General features: G+C 33.2%; 3 protein-coding genes across 3 annotated transcripts; 2 read left to right on the top strand and 1 right to left on the bottom strand.

The window, feature by feature from the left end:
- Nucleotides 1-1,441: 1,441 nt before the first annotated feature.
- Nucleotides 1,442-7,685, top strand: TRIADDRAFT_21611 (uncharacterized protein; the record flags this gene model as incomplete). The annotated part of the gene is made up of 13 exons (XM_002110038.1): nucleotides 1,442-1,591; nucleotides 4,240-4,375; nucleotides 5,115-5,308; nucleotides 5,613-5,732; nucleotides 5,835-5,945; nucleotides 6,079-6,159; nucleotides 6,233-6,353; nucleotides 6,573-6,612; nucleotides 6,726-6,858; nucleotides 7,010-7,078; nucleotides 7,161-7,274; nucleotides 7,387-7,425; nucleotides 7,515-7,685. 13 exons carry the CDS (start codon nucleotides 1,442-1,444, stop codon nucleotides 7,683-7,685), a joined length of 1,479 nt encoding a protein of 492 aa, XP_002110074.1.
- A 1,238-nt stretch (nucleotides 7,686-8,923) lies between these two features.
- On the bottom strand, nucleotides 8,924-10,221 carry TRIADDRAFT_53652 (uncharacterized protein; the record flags this gene model as incomplete). Its single annotated transcript, XM_002109492.1, has 3 exons — nucleotides 8,924-9,049; nucleotides 9,355-9,561; nucleotides 10,168-10,221. 3 exons carry the CDS (start codon nucleotides 10,219-10,221, stop codon nucleotides 8,924-8,926), a joined length of 387 nt encoding a protein of 128 aa, XP_002109528.1.
- A 1,410-nt stretch (nucleotides 10,222-11,631) lies between these two features.
- On the top strand, nucleotides 11,632-16,194 carry TRIADDRAFT_53651 (uncharacterized protein; the record flags this gene model as incomplete). Its single annotated transcript, XM_002110037.1, has 14 exons — nucleotides 11,632-12,055; nucleotides 12,222-12,332; nucleotides 12,490-12,595; nucleotides 13,051-13,118; nucleotides 13,280-13,350; nucleotides 13,430-13,512; nucleotides 13,637-13,714; nucleotides 13,801-14,020; nucleotides 14,165-14,236; nucleotides 14,343-14,421; nucleotides 14,509-15,621; nucleotides 15,702-15,802; nucleotides 15,894-15,917; nucleotides 16,132-16,194. 14 exons carry the CDS (start codon nucleotides 11,632-11,634, stop codon nucleotides 16,192-16,194), a joined length of 2,613 nt encoding a protein of 870 aa, XP_002110073.1.
- Between the last annotated feature and the right edge of the window lie 1,000 nt (nucleotides 16,195-17,194).

Raw genomic sequence — 17,194 nt, 5'->3', positions numbered from 1 at the left:
AATAAGTCAATTCCTTGAACCACGTATCAAGGAACGATATCTGCACTATCACAAACACTTTTGCTCTACTAGCAGACTACACAAAGACTTAAACGCCTCGTATTTTACGTTAAACACTAAGTTGGAGAATTCTCTTTATTTCACGATATACTGCATTTATATTCTATTCCTTAATAGTTCATGAGTCATAGTTAGTACGATTAACCTCGGAATCATTTACTGAATTAGATATTAATTTTAGCTACTGCTCCCTTAATGTAGACAACAGTATTTACGAACATAGACATATAATGACTAATACAGAATAGTCAGATTGCGATATGTCCTATCACGGAATATTTCCATGATAATTTACAGTCTACCATAAATAAATTACAATCACAATGATTCGAACTGTAAGCAGATGATTTGCATTCCCTATTATAACTATTAATTTCAGTATGTGTATAAGTGTCACTGTCATAAAGAGTCGGTGCTATATTAAAACACAGTATATCCAAATTAGAAGTTAACTAAATAAGGATAGTCTAACAGAATTATCCTAACATAGTTATTTCTACTGTAATACAGAATTTAACACTGTAACATGGATAAACTCCAAACTCGATTTACAGTACTGTAAGTTCAAATGGTGAAGTAGCTTCGGATAAGACGCTCTATATCTTCATAGACGAGTATATCATGAACTGGATCATTAGTAACCTACTACAGTTGGTGCTGTACTACAGTAGCGATTCTGTTGACGATTGCTATCATTATAATTTTTCAACAAAACAAGAAAGGAATTCTGATTCGCCAACAAGATACAGTTACACCTATGAGGCCAGCACACTATTCCAGATGGGTATACGCTGCAGTAGATGAGCAAAACCTTCAAGGTAGAAAGCTCCAATGAGCAAAGTCCACTCTACTGTAACCGTTAGAGATCTTATTTTTACTGTTTTATAATAATAAGAAGCTGGAAGACACAATTACCACACAATCCTGTACTTAACTACGATTTATACTTTTTGAAAACGTCTATGTCCAGGATCCGTCCTGCAGATATCGGCTATACTGTACAGTAGTTAGAGGAGTTAGTGTAAGACAACTTAATCACTACTAACTGTAGTTGACTTAGTACTGTACAGTACAGTACAGGCCAAAAGAAGACAGTACACAGTGTACAGTACAATACACTGTATGCAACATACTAGGCACTCTAGCCAAGACAGTAATAGTATGAAGGGCTGAGAAGCCAATGATCAGAAGAGCATTAACACTTTGCATTTAGCATATTATCAAAACATGGCTGGTTTTAATGCAAGTTAGTTATTGTAATTTTTTTCTGTTTTTAGATCTTTTTGTAGGCTATTCCAATCCCTCTTCCTGTTTATGCTAGCAGTAGTTATCATGAGATGAGGCTAGAAATGTTCTAATGATTTATTATCTTTTGTATATGATGTGTGATACACCATTGGTAGATACGGTGCCATCATTTTATCGTGAAGTTTACCAGCAAACTTGTCAGCGCGGATCTGGCAAAGTAGATAAGGATGTCTTCGTTAAAGTACTCATGAAATCAAGCTTACCCAAGCAAACGCTATCCGCCGTAAGTAATGATAGGGAAAGTCTTGTAGAGCTCTTTCTATAGAAGCGTCGTATTTTATTTTAAATCAATCCAACATTTCCACAGCTAATAGCGGTCAATTATCTGCAATCTTAGTGGTAATTAGAATCGATCACGATCAAATATGAAACTGCTAGTACAGTAGAATAAAATAATAAATGATCGAAAATATTGATCTCATGGGATCAAGTCATTGATACTAGTTTCATTTTTTATCCTTATTTATCCATATTCATCTTCACTGTCAACGATTGAAATTGACCCAGGCTGTTTTACTCTGTTTCAACCCCTAAAGATAGCTCTTCAACTATTTTACCCTCTATCAATTGTGTTTATGCCTTTCGCAAGCTTTACGATGTACAGATTTGATACAGTTATTAATTTTATCACGCCGATATAACTTGCGCGTTTTGATGAACGATACTTTAAATACGACGGTTGTAGAAATGATGGAAGTAATTCCTCCTTCACAGCGCTTGCTATTCGTGTGTATTGCACACGGAAACAGATACTACAACTGTTTTAAACCATTTACGGTTGTAGTCAGAATAATTAATTAGTTCATTAGAGGGTGTAGCTCAGACGCACGCATAAATGTACTTTAGGTGCCATATATCAACATGATCGCCTAGTAATGGTTAATTTTCATATCCATCAATAAAATAATTAGTTGAGTGATGCTTTGCTTTATAGGTGACAGCGACTTGTCGGTTTTTTACCCTGGATAAAAAAATCGAAAAGTCCCTGTAGGTAAGCGATCACAAACGTTATTATTATTTTTATGGTCTTGTTATCGCATGTCTAGCTTGACTGTGGCTGTCGAAGGTAATCTTATCAAGGGAAATTGCGATTATAGTATTGTTGTTTCTAAATTTAGAGAATGTAACACCTAGGCTATCAGACCACTGCGCTATATAGGGTTGGTTAACTTTGATTCTGTTCATAAAAATCTCTAATGACAGAGTAAAGATATCAATGCTAATATTTACCGCAATCATACGTACAGTAGTGAAAAATCAACCAGCTCTTTATGACTTGGCTAGAGCTAATGGCTGTATAATATTGCATCAATAGGTGAAATAGCGAATGATGACGTTTTTTTAAATAATGGTAAAAGCAACACTTTTAAAGCTTGTCAATGATATACATCATTGACAAGATTAGTACTGCATTTAGGGCGTTGTGCTAGATGGGAAATAATTAATAACACAGTATATGATTTTAAAATTCCCAATTTAATTATTCTTAGGGCTTTAAATAAGCTTATTGAAATGGGTTACAAACTCTATCATCATTTGGATGTCATGCTTTTTTATTGTAAATTGTCTACGACAGCATATACTTATACTGACAAGTGTTGCACAGTACAACGAGTGTTGCAGATCAGGTTGAACTTGGTGATTATACACAGACATTTATGATAATCAACGATTCTAATTATTATACCACTACGATAGCGTAGGTAAGATAGTATCCCTCCCTGTTGGGATAAAATATGATATACAGTATTTACACTAGAGGCTGAATGACAAGTGCCAACATCAATACGATAAAATTTGGGTGTTGAACGTTCTTCTATAAAGTAACAAAGAGGCTATTTTCTGCATGTATGATGGTATCTTTCTGTATTGTTAGTCTTATATATCTGCAATGTAGTTAACACTTAAATCCCTACTTAGACTCTCTTACTTTACGTTTGTCCACGAGTTAGTAATTATTAACTGTAAAATAGGAAGGAATTGGGAAGTTTTTAGAATCCGCAATCAACTGACTGAGCATGCACAAAATGTAATGTTACAGTAATTAGATTACAGTAGATTACGCTAGTCATTAGTGAACCTTAATATCTCTAAATGACTCATGAATGCAGTATTTAGGAACTAGAGTCATTTAATAACTAATGCGGATATAAAATTAAAATGAAATTGAAAAAAATTGTTGATTCCTTTCCAGCGTTAATTGACCTAATGTACGGTATGATGTACGAGTTATACACAGTACAGTATAGCACATGTACACTATACTATACACTGTATCTATGCACTATATACTCGTACAGTATAGTAAACCTTGAATACCGAAAAGTGATTACGTAATAATATTACGGGACTGGACACTATTGTAATACTATGAGTATATAACCTATATATAACATACTGTATAGACGTATCGTTTACTGTATAGTGTATGCGTATAACATATTATCAGGAGTTTTGTAGAGGATAGCAAAATTACTATAGCAATGTAAATACTAAATTAAATTATTACAACAACAAAGCTGCAAATCGTCAGTAAGATAAATTATAACAAAATTACTATAGCAATGAATCATTATTTTCAGTCCTGATTGAGGTAGAGTACTTTTACAATACATGGACTCGAATCAATATCTGTTGATTTAATGTTGAACGGACGTTATTAAAATACTATACGCGTACTATGGACGAAGCTCCTTATTACATTTTTTGATCGATTTAATCACATTTTAAGATGGACTGTTTTAATTACTATTGATGATGAATTGCTAATCCCAAAATCGACTTTTAAATGTTGATTCTATAAATTATCAGGATCGATGGTATTAACAGTAAATTTTAATATCGGTATCCATTATATATATGTACTCTTAGATTTATGAATGTTTGGGCGTAAGGAAAGACGATGATATTAGTCGTGAAAAATTGTATAAGGCATTAGCCTTGGCTGCTTTGGCGCAACAAGGGAAGACGTATAATTTAGAAGCTCTAGACGCCATCGATTCAGCTGGTGAGTATTACAAATTGAGAAGTATGAGTGAATCGGCTTTTAACACCTTATTGCCCTTGCGCCTGTTAACACCAACGAATATAGATGATAAAGCAAAAATACAACAAGGCAATAGATAGGCCAGGCTGCAATCGTCTCAGTAATAAATACTACTATATACACACATTGTCCTAATATGCGTCGCATGACTGACTATGTCAAAATAAATCTTGCTACGTATTGTATGCTGTTCTGGTATACGTTGCAAGGCTAATAATATCAAGATAAGTCTGGCTATATGATGCATATTGTCCTAATATGTATTACATGGCTGACGATATCGAGAGAAGTCTTGCTGTAAAATGTATATTGTCCTAGTAGACATTGCATCGCTGACAATATCAAGCTATGTCTTGCTATACAGTATAATGTATATTGTCCTAATATGCGTTACATGATTGCCGATAGCAAGATAAATCTTGCTGAATAATTAAATTATAAAAACACCATTTCTACAAGCTAACAAGCTCTATTAGGTATTATACTATATTAAATTCTTACTTTCTTAGTACACCCTAAAAAGAACAGCCTTATCACAATATTAAACAAAATTGAAATTTTAGGCAGTACTTAAATATGCTCGAGCGAATAAAAAGTATTATTAAAAAATGAAGTAGAATTTTACATTTTTAGAGATTAATACTTTGATTTATTGGACTGTAATATAATCTTAGCGTTTAATCAAGTGTTATTTCAACAGATTATCCCACACCTTCCCTTGGTGATTTATCAGACTTGAAGCTTTTAAATCTACGTTTGCAAAGGGAAAAGACTCCTACCTTATTAAACTACACATACAGAGAATTAGAAGATTTGAATAGTGTTAATGTAGAAATAGTTCCTGAAAAGAAAGGATTGTTTCTGAAGCATGTGGAATACACAGTATACAATGAGGTTTGTATCGTTCGATTGAAAATTTCGTAAGAAGACAATAAGATGAGTCACAAGATATTGCTCTGTTAAGATATGATTTCAATGATTCTGTTGATTATTTCGTGGAACTAGATTACTGTATGCTACAAAAACGGATATTACAGGCACTGTTTGCCATCAAGCTGTTATAATTGTTGTAGTGCTAACCGATATAACTCTTATCGTTCATTATCTAGTTACCGCTTGTATTCGAATATTCTTTGAAATGCAGGGCAAATGTAATTATTATTATTGTAATCCTAACGAATATCCTTACTTTGATTAGAGAACAAAATCGACGGTTTGCCGACGTTACAGCGATTTCTGTGCGCTACATGAAGTTTTGCTACAGAGGTTCCCTTATCGAGCAATTCCACGCCTGCCACCTAAGAAATTAGCTGGTAGAGTATTATAGAGATATTAATGTCTAAATTCCACCTTTCTTTTTACTCTCTGTTGTATATATCTCTATAATTGTGTAATATTTCATCTGCTAGCTACACGAGAGTTTCTGGAAGCACGTTGTCGCGCATTACGTCGATATTTATCATTGATTTGTCGACACCCTGTGGTACATGACTCAGAAATTGTAGTCTACTTTTTAACGGCTGGCGTTTCTGTAAGTAGAAGTCTACGATAATTAACTAATTATATCATGGCATTTTCTTATTGTATTGCTCCTTTTGAACTCTATATAAAAGATAAAATTTGTCTGATACGGCTCTACTTTCTTAATTGTTCGTAAATTGAAGGATTTTCAAAATAAAATGAAGGATAAATTTCGAAATTTACCGGATGAATTTGTTACAAGCCCTCTTGCCGGCAAAGCAAAGGTTTGCATTTACAATGTTTTCACCATCTTCTGTATTGCTATTGAACTTGAACTAATTTTGATTGTCTGTCTAGGATCTCGTTCCAATAGATACGCAAGTTAGTTTCAATGAAAGTAAGGAACTACTTCGTAATGTCCTTGGTAGTGTATCAAAGTTAAGAGAAATAATAGAAAACATCATAACAAGATCAGGAGGTGATTTAAAAATTGTTATAACATAGTTGCTGGTAGATCATTGCGATATCATGACTTGACTGTAGATTTATAGCCCTACTTTATTAGAAGTGATTGAATTCTTGTAGAGGAATGATTTTTTGTTACTTGAATTTAATGTTTGATTATTATCCTTTATAAGAATATTGTGTTAAATCCAAGTATTAACCATGAATTATACACGTATTCTTCCGCTTGTAGTGGATGCTCGAGATTGGCAGCAATTCGGTAGCGAATTGAGGTATGACGTATGCCCGTACAATCCACAATTGTTGTAGATTATTTCTATTGAACATATCTGTTAATTTTGTAATTATGATAATACATTAAGTAATTGATATGCTTTTATTTCAGCAATTTAGCTAACGAGTCTCACGCTAGCTCTGCTTGGGCTTGTGGTAATAGCCACACTTGGAATCAATTAAAAGGCGTCTTCAAATCTTTAACAGGCTACTTTAACGAAGTAGCGGATATAGGAATAAATCAAGTGAGAAATAACATAGTAATTCCTTACCTATGAAGCGATAATTATTTCTTTCATTGGACATAAACACAAATGTTATGCCCATTTATATTCTATATATGCTTCAACTCATCACGAGTTTGTTCCAAAACGCTAATATAATTCTTAACTAAAGATTCAAGGGGCTGAAGACGGATCATTCGAAATCTTTAACCAATTTATGGACATTTTAACTTCATATAAAGTATGCCATTAGTATAGTTCAGTAGAAGTAATTTCGTTGTTATATCTTTTGTTAACATTGTTGTTGTTAATCAATTTTATAGGATCTATGTGATCGCCATGAGAAAGGTGTAATAAAAGATCATCAATCTGCTTTACAGAAGATGTCTTCAATGAAAAAAAGGCAAATTTCAGCTCAAGCTAAGGGACACGAAGCTGTAAGGGATGATTATTATATACTTTTCAGCTACATTAGTAATAATTCGAAAGTGTACAAAGGAGAGTCTATAATGTTTCTAATCTGTTGGTCTTCTACTTCATATGAAACAGGGAAATACCGTAGATCAATTAGAATCGCGTATTATCGAGGTATACACTTATTTCTATCAAATAGCACATCAATTGTGCATTGATTAATTAAATTATAGCAGTTATTTACCTTTTTATCACATTAACAGCAAGAAAGTGAAATTTCAAATATGGAATTTCGAAATTACTATTCACTTCACTGTGTCCATATGGAAACTCAGCTTGTCCATGCCAATATGGAGCTATTTGCACTATCATTTCAGGAACTTATCAGTCAACAAATTAAGAATCATAAAGAGGTATTAACAATGTTGATTTAGCCTTGTAGGATTATCAGTGATTGAAAAGGTTAAAAATATTCCTTCCTTACTAGAAATTGGCTGCATGGGAAAAAATGATTCCAATTGTTGGCAATATGGTTTCACAGAATAATGCAAACTCTCCGCCTAGTTCTCCGCATTAAGATTGAAAAAAAATCGTTTTTTTGTAATTCTTTCGATATAGTAGTTAACAGAATTTTATTCCCTAATTAAATTATTAGGGCAGCTCTATGCTAAATCGTTCAATCAAGAAAGAAAGCTACCTTGATTATGATAAGGAATCAGTATTCCTTCTTGTATTTTGGTATTAGATACTTAGAATAATCAATTTGAAGACAAATTTAGTACAAGATTGTTTTATGTTTTCGATTGGAACAGCAAATTTATTATTGTGTTCAGTATGTCTAAATTAGCGCTGGCCGTATCATAATGCTTCAGTGATGATGTAACAAATATTGCATATGTTACAGGCTAAGTGTGCGACGCTGGCAATGTGATGGAATCGCCATATAAATTATCTTTACATTTATTTACAATGCATACCAAAATAAGGGATCATTTCAGCCAGATTTGGTAAACAGTTACGTATTTTCAAAGTATTTTAAGATTCTATGTGAAAGGACAGTGTCTAGAGTATTAGTTGTACAATAGAAAATGATGTGCTTTTAAGCACTATCTGTAAACTACGTAAGCGCAGACTTTCGCGTAGGCATTCATACAATACATTTAGTATCATGATGCGATAGAAAGTTATCAAGCTAGATATTTTTACCGAAAACGCTAAAATAACATTAGCTTTATAGATGATAGCTATGAAGGACAATGCAATTAAATGTTAAGGAAAAAAAACATTAAAAATAAATCCATCTATACGACCGAATTCTAATCTTTGTTGCTGTTAATGCGAATTTCTTCTGATAAAATATATTACAATTATTATCCATACTTCATTAATGAAGCACCAGCAAAGTTAGTAGGGTATCGGAAACAACATCCAGTTGGTAGCGTCAGCTGCTAAATTTTACATCGAGCTTTTACACTGCTTCGAAATTCGAAAAAGTACAATATTACTTAAAGCAAGATAGCGAATAGTAAGAGGATCATAACATTGCTTTAATCGACTATTTCTTATATAAGTTAAATCATATATTAAAAATTAAGTACAAGCTTTAGGATAGATAAGACCCGCTATCTCGTATTCCGTAGAAAAGGCTATTTCGTCGTTTGGAATGGAATATTTAAGATTCGTCCATAGGTTCAATATCACCGTGTTGGGTACTTGCAACTGGAGACCGGTGCAATTCAATAGCCTTTTCAACCATTTTTTTTATTTGACTTACTCTCATTAATGCCAATTCACAATCCTGTATAAAAATTTGATTCTTTAGTAACAGTTTCGAATTTTATCTTCGATTATGCTGCTTCAAAATACAGACGTTCAACTACCCTACAGCGAAATACATTCATTTACTTCTTCTACGCAGTCGGATTACTGTTTAGCGACTAGAGTACTATTAAATTGATATAGGCAAGTATAGATAAATGTTATAATAAGCTGAATAATTTCAGAGATACTGATGTACAGTAACCACGAGCAAAATATAATAACGTAAAATCTACGACAGGCAATACGCGTGTATACGGTGGTATATTATTTCTACATCGTTACCTTTTCCTGAGTATAAGTTACTTGTTCTTGTTGTTGTTCCTTCGTTACTGAGAGTAAATGATTAATATGTTGGGTTAGTTCACGCTCGATGCTTTCCAGTAGGGACGCAAATGTAGTTGTAGAACTTTTAACAGATTGGGTGGACGGATGATCGTTTGATAGTTCTTTCAAGATTTGATCAGCAATTTCGACGACATTGAGTACTTTCTGTAATGCGAATATTTAAGAATGAATTAATTTGAAAATGATATAAAGCTATTTTAGCTGGTTGAATTCATATTAGCTCTATCAGTATGATATTAATATGATGCTATCTATTTTATGAAATAGCCTATCTACGTATGAAATGGTCTTATAAACTATGCAATGTAGAGTATTTGGAGGTCCATTTTACTAGCTGTATGAGCATTCCCCTATAACTGTGAATAGAAATAGGAATAGTCGTCCAGTACACTCATTGGATAGCTCTGCCACTGAAGCTATTAAAAATAGAACAATAGCACATGGCGTTAAATGAATCTAAATTGTGACAGTATTATCAGTTTATGAGCTACCATAACGCCCATGAAAAGGCAATCCAAGTTGCAGTAGACGATGATCATTTATTCTTGATCATGGTTATAACTTAGGATGGCCTGCTGAGTTACTATGGATATTCCTTAGCTCATCTTAATTGCAGAATTTTTTCAATCTCGTCATGAATTGATCATCCCATCATGTTCATTATTTTGATAAGTATTATTTACTGTTGAGTCTTAGTTCATGCTTATGAATATTATGTGAGCAATTTGGTAAATAGATTTATCGCCTAACCTTTCTCGTTTTATCTAATTCATCGATTCTGCTTTCGACAGTAGCAGTCGCCATTGTTTTTCTTCCACTTGGAGATCGCTACAGTACAGCGTTGCAGATTTACAGTACCGTACAGTACTGGACCATGAATCAGTAGGATACAATACACTGTACTGTACTGTACATGCGTAGTACTGTACTGCTAGGGTTCAAGTTAGGCTTAGGGTTAGGGCTAGGGCAAGGGCTAGGGTGTACTGTAGCAAAAAGGATGTCACCCGTGGAGATGAGTCGATACCAATGTACGGTTGTAACACGTGTGTATGCAATCGTCTTTGTTGACGTCATTTTGTCATAGTATTACTGTAGTGGTGTTGACATGGGTGACATCACTTTCACAGTTTGCAGTCAATCACTATGGCACCACACGTGTAATAGGTGACGCCCCTTGCTCGTCGATTGACATCATGGCGACGGCCATGCTGTGAGAGAATACAGTACTGTATCGAAAGTATTTTCTACTACTATAGTGTGGCATATCGCGTAAATTGGTGTACCGGGTAGTATACATCATAGGTACTCATGTTGAAATAGTAAGAATCTCAAGGACGATTCCTGCCGATTACCTGCAGAGCCTATAGGCAGACATCGCTGCTGCATTAAATTGGCGAGGACAGAGCTGGTGATTGCAGATCAAACCTATTCGATTACGCCAACAGGATCAAGGTTCTACGTATTTGGATAGTATACGATCAATAGAAAATCACAGAATAGACTAAATACGATTACGTAGACTCGCACAGTCGAGATAGAACATTGGTGGTAACACCTGGTCATGAGGGGTGAATCCGATTTCGCGCGCTTGGATTACCTCATCAATTAGAGGTAGTTGCTGTTTCCAAAGAAATTTTTCATATCGTCATTGGATTCTAGCTGTTCATATTGTAATTGGATGTCTTTTACTCGTTGATGACTTGATTAATCCATCCAAGTTGCATCAAGCAAGCAAAATTAACGGTCTATCTTGAAATCGGTAAGTGTCCGATGAAATTGATCCATAAATCCATTTTAATAAATGACAGTAGAGGCAGGCATAGGTAGATAATCATATTAATGAATTGAATACTTTACGATCATCAAGAAAGGCTCACCAGATAAATAATAATATCATTCAAGTTGTTATTAATGAAACTGTATTACTATCTTACATTCGATCTATCTTTCAAATCATTTATGTATCCATCTTACCCACATCGAAATCAATCATTGTACCCAGCGATATTGTCAATGAATGACAACGTTGCCACCTTGATCTAGCAAGCAATCAAGTCTATAATCATTTATCCGTGCTTATCCAATCTTAACAAGAGAGTAAAGTAGATACATGTGCTATTTCATCTTTTACTAATTCCTTTGCATCCTTAGCCAATTAAACCTGCATGATACTACGTTTATAACTAGTCGTCTGTCAACATTCTTCAATAAAGCATGCCAGAGCAAAGAATAACGGCTTCAACCTTTGACGACAGTCAGTTAGCATCATCGACCAGAGAAGTCTTACTACAAGATATCGATTTTATTGCCGAAAAGGTTGCTGATAAAAGTTATACAGAGTTGAAAAAGAAATATGTACCATTAAATAGTGGCAAGAGCAAGCCTGCAAATGAACAGGAACAATCGTCTCCATCAAAGAATGACGATAACAATTCGCGTCAACACGATGGTATACCATCTCCAAAAGTCATTATTTATCCTGATAGTAATATCAAATTAACTTGGAATAAGATAAAGCCTATTGGTGCTGGTCTTGTTAACCTTGGTAACACTTGCTATTTAAATTCAGTCCTGCAATGTTTATGTTATACACCACCCTTAGCTAATTATGCCTTAGCTGAACAACACAAAAAAGACTGTAAGTGCACTATTTGATTATATTATGTTACAATCTTATTAATAAGCTACATTTTACGTACATTTTAGGGTACGACATTAACTCTATTGTATCATCTTAATAATCTTCACGTTCAATAATCTAATTCTTATAATCTTAATCGTTCTATGTTTGCCTTTCCTTATAGGTAGAAAAATTGGCTTTTGTGTACTATGTGAATTACAAAGTCTGATGGTACGCTGTTTAAAGTCCAATGGCTCGTCGGTTAAACCTTGGCCGATTGTTAATAAACTAAAAAGTAAAAATTATCTTACTATTCAAATAATAAACCTCAATTTAGAACTATCTAATCAATAAAACATGCTTCTTTGTTTTTAATAACTTTTGGAATTCATCCATACTATCATTTACATTAAATTCAATACCTATAACTTGATATCATTGAATCTTAATAGATATTGCTAGTCATATTCAGTTTGGGCGTCAAGAAGATGCACACGAATTCCTAAGATATCTTGTTGATGGCATACAAAGTAGTTGTTTAGCTGCTTACCCGAAAAAGTAAGGTTTATTCGTTTAATAAGTATACATTCCTTCACATCTTATTACTTTATGTAAATTGTAAACACTTTCATATCGATTCGATCTTGGTTATATAAAATTAAATTTCTATACATTTAATACACATCAGTAAATGAAATGCGCTGTTTATCTAGATCTTGTAAATAATTATGGATGTACTCATGCTTAAATTATATCTGTACTTAACAATTGGTTCTACATACGGACAATATACTGTGATAAATTATTATTATCCATAAAGACCTTACGATAGATTCAATAGTAGATGCGATTAATGTCAAATTGTACTTAGTATATATTCATTATTTTGTAAGTTAGTTAACAATTTCAAGACTACGTCATATATTGGTGATTTGTTCAAATAGATTATAATGAATATCGCAAAGTGAACCAATACTTATTTTATGTTTAATCTTGTATTTAATTACTATTAGTCTGGATCAATACTCTAAAGATACTACAATGATCTATCGAATCTTTGGTGGATATCTGAGAAGTTTAGGTAAGAGAAAATGAAGTTTTTTAAATAGTGCTCTACGCTGATATTGCTGACATCTTCTCGAAGTTAGATAGTGGATAAATTAATTATTAGTATTGTTATCTATCTTACTGGATCTTATGCATTTATCTATGAAACTAATGAATTGCTTATTATTTCATTAGTACAATGCGCTCAATGTAAATACAAGTCTATTAAATATGATCCAATGTTGGATTTGTCACTAGATATAGCGGTATTGTATTCCTTGTTCTTGAAATAGATTTAAAACCAAGTATTTATATTGTATAACGTTCTGTATTACTACATTTCAGGATCTTAACACTTTGTCGGCAATGTTAAGAAAGTTTATAGAACCGGAAATTTTATCTGGACGTGATATGTATACATGTTCAAAGTAGGTGATTGTGAAAGGAGTGGAAATATTGTTAGTTGATGTTATTTATTCACGCTATGGCTGATGTTGTTCATATCTGTATCAATATATTAAAATTAGTATGCTTGAATATATTTTTAATAAGATGTAAAGTCAAAGTGAAAGCTATGAAAAAGTTTACTATTCACAGAGCCCCGGTGGTACTAACTATACCAATAAAAAGGTAATTTAAAATTTTGGTCATAAATCTATTTCATGCTTGGATGCACTTTCAGAATAGTTGCAGGAAACTTTTTAACTTTGTTTCAGATTCAACAAATTTAGTTTATTTGGAGGGAAAAATTCTAGAAAGATAAAGTTCACTGAAACACTCGATTTGCGCCCATACATGACAAGTAAAACAGGTTCTCCTCTTCTATATAATCTTTATGGTGTTTTAGTACATTCTGGTGGTTCTTGTAATAGCGGACATTACTACTGTTATGTAAAATCATCAAATAACCAATGGTATTGCATGAATGACTCCCACGTAAGTTTAACATTGCTTTAAAGATTAATTGATTGAGATTACAGTACTGTTGTATTAATGTAATTTAAATATTCAGTACCTGCATATGCAGCTAAAAAGGTAGACAACTTTAGCTATATCCTTTTGCTTGACTTCAAAATTTAGGTTACCAAATCCAACATAAATGCTGTTTTACTACAAGAAGCATATATTTTATTTTACATTTCTTCACCGACGGTACTTTGAGACTATTATTAGTGTTATATAATTCTATCATTTCTGATATTAGCTGTAAGCATTTATATGCAACTATTGTCTAACTATTTGATTATAAAAATTTTAGTTATCTTCTTCCGAATCTGAAAAAGGAATGTTTAATAATTCGTCATCGAAGTCAAATCATAATCAAACGTTTTCCTCGAGTAAGGAGATGATCAAATTTTATCATTAGATAAAAATTAAAAAAAAATTCTGTATGATTAATCAATATTGATGTTGACTTTTCAAAGGTCCTATGAAGCACTTAAAGAAACCGGCAGATCGTGGAAATTATTTCTCTCGATCTACTTTTATACCAGTTAGCTCAAAAGAGACCGTACCCAAGATGAACATTGTTCTTAAACAGAATTCAAATTCTACATCAGATTCTAAATCCCTAGACTGTTCTCCTAAAAAAATATCTAGTCCAGCTAGCCAACCTCAGACGTTAGAACATGATAATATAGTGAAATTAACGAAAAGGCACAATGTAAACATGCAAAATGAGAAAGAAAAAGCATCAAATATCGGTAGTTTAAAGCAGAAAAAAATCAAGCAAGGGTTTGTCCCTCGCCAGGTATTATCACTTAAGCCATTTAGTCCGCGTGTAATAACATCGGATGCTAAGAATTTTAAAAGTCGAGAGCAAGAAAGCAAAGAAGTTAGCAAAGAAGTGCCAGAAAGTAATAAAAGTAATTCACTAGACGGAGAAAAGCCAAAAATAACTGTGGGATCCAGCGAAAAAGATATAGAAAAGAATCAGCCTGAATGTAACGATTCAGGTGGTGCAGGTGACGAGCCTATGTTGCATCATAAAACTACTTTAAAAGATGATCAATGTGTAGATTTGTCAATCTCATCTGAACCGCCGCATAATAATGACGATCGGACGAAGAAAAGATTTCAAGAAGAGTATTTGACAAGCAGTAAGAAAAAGAAAGAAAAGAAAAAGAAAAAGAAACGTAATCATAGGCATTCTAGTGATGGTAGCGATGAAGAAGAAATGGTGAGAGCTAAAAAAGAAAGAACGTCAAGTAATGATGATAGAAGAAGTTCGCATTCAAAGAAGAAACATAAGAAACACCATAAAAAACATTCAAAGAAACATAAAAAATTGAAAGAAAAGTCTTCATCTTCGCGTAAATTAATTGATAGTCACAATAATACGATGAATTCGTCGCATAATTCTGTGAATGAGTTATCTATCGGAACTTACGACCAATCAGCACCTCGCACTCCCAACGCAGCTCCTGTAAAAATGTGGGACGATAACAAAGCAAATCGATCTCATTGGGATGGATCTCAGGGTAGAAGCGAAGAGGGCCGTGTTGATAGGAAGTCTCGTGATGCTTACAGCATTTCCGGTATAATAATACTGCTTACAAGTTATTATGTAGCTATTAAGGCTTTTCAATGTTTATTTTTTATATTTACGTGATCACAGTTAAAAGTTGGGAAGGAGACGAGAGTAACCTTGAAAAATATAAAACCGGAGATTTAAAACGGAAACGTCACTTTCTTGATGAAGAAATAGATCGTGGAAAGGTAGAGCAAAATTTTTCCAATGGTTTTATTATCTTTAACTATTACTTTTGAATCAAATTCATACATTATAATGACCTCTATTTGATCATAGATTAAAAAGATCAAGAGAATAAAAGTAAGATTACCTCTTTCTTGAAGGGGAAAAGCCCCTTTCAGAGATACCAAGATCAGAAAAATTCGTCTAAAGTATGTATACTGTAAAATAAATATTCATAATTATGACCATATAACGTAGCATATTATATTAAATTAATGAATTTCTGAGTTACGACGGCGGATATCGGTCACAGTAATTTATTAAAATTTTATTAAATTCGTTATAATTATAGAACCGTGATAAATATCACCGAGATCCCAGTGGATACCGTAGCAAGGGATTTCGGAGAATGTAAATAGGCTCCTATGATGCTTACCAGAAGATATAAGAAACTATTCTGATTTATTGTATAGCTACTTTGCAATATAATAATAAATTGGTACTGTAATATAAGTTTTGACGCACAGCTATTTTTACTAAATTGAACTTGAAAATATGTGTCTATCCATGATTCATTGAACAATGTTATTACTATATTCTCAGACAATGTGATATTATGCATTTTACTTCATAGAATTCTTTTAGCTTGCTACGTGTATTAGTTAATTGATAACCTGTTTGCTTTTTAAAACATTTTTTATTGCGTTGACATTTACTGTTTTATGTCTTTGAGCTGTAGGCAAGAGCATCAATTTGACTTGTAGTGTGCATAATATATATCATGTGCATACCATAGGTTTTGCTTACTATGTTGATATTTCGTATACCCGATGACAGTATAAGTTGTACTGTATTGGTATTTTGAACAGTACATTCCAATGTCACATCAATTTAGCTTAAATGTGCATTTACTCTGAGTATGAATGCGTACTCTTACCGTATATCTATTGATGTTACGCAATTCTGTACAGGCTTGCAGCATCTTTTTGTAGTCTTTGACTGCGCTATGCTGTTACGTAACTTAACGTCAGCTGGATTTAATAACTTTTTTGTGGATAATCTAATGTGCCGATAAAAGTCTACAGAGTGTTAAGGTAGCGATACTCTTAAATCATCTAGTACCAGTTATCTAATAGTCTAGTATCCGGTGCTGTATCATACTTACACCAATATATCCACTACAATAAGTTCATTATAATTTTATCCAAATTTCTGGTAGAAAAAGTCTATAGCTCCAGTTGCAAACCATTTGCAGTACGGATAAGCCTTGTAGTTTTTGACTGATGGTGATTATAGCAATCGATATATTACATCAGAGACGAATGGTCTCTGACTAGAGCTACACTCGTGTTCGCTCAATGATCAACTATGAAATTCCTAATAAACAATAATAATGAAACATGATGTCCTATACC

The sequence above is a fragment of the Trichoplax adhaerens genome, genomic scaffold (genome assembly GCF_000150275.1).
Source record: "Trichoplax adhaerens TRIADscaffold_2 genomic scaffold, whole genome shotgun sequence".
NCBI lineage: Eukaryota > Metazoa > Placozoa > Uniplacotomia > Trichoplacea > Trichoplacidae > Trichoplax > Trichoplax adhaerens.
The sequence above is the reverse complement of the archived record's forward strand: the minus strand, read 5'-3'. Positions and strand labels throughout refer to the sequence as shown.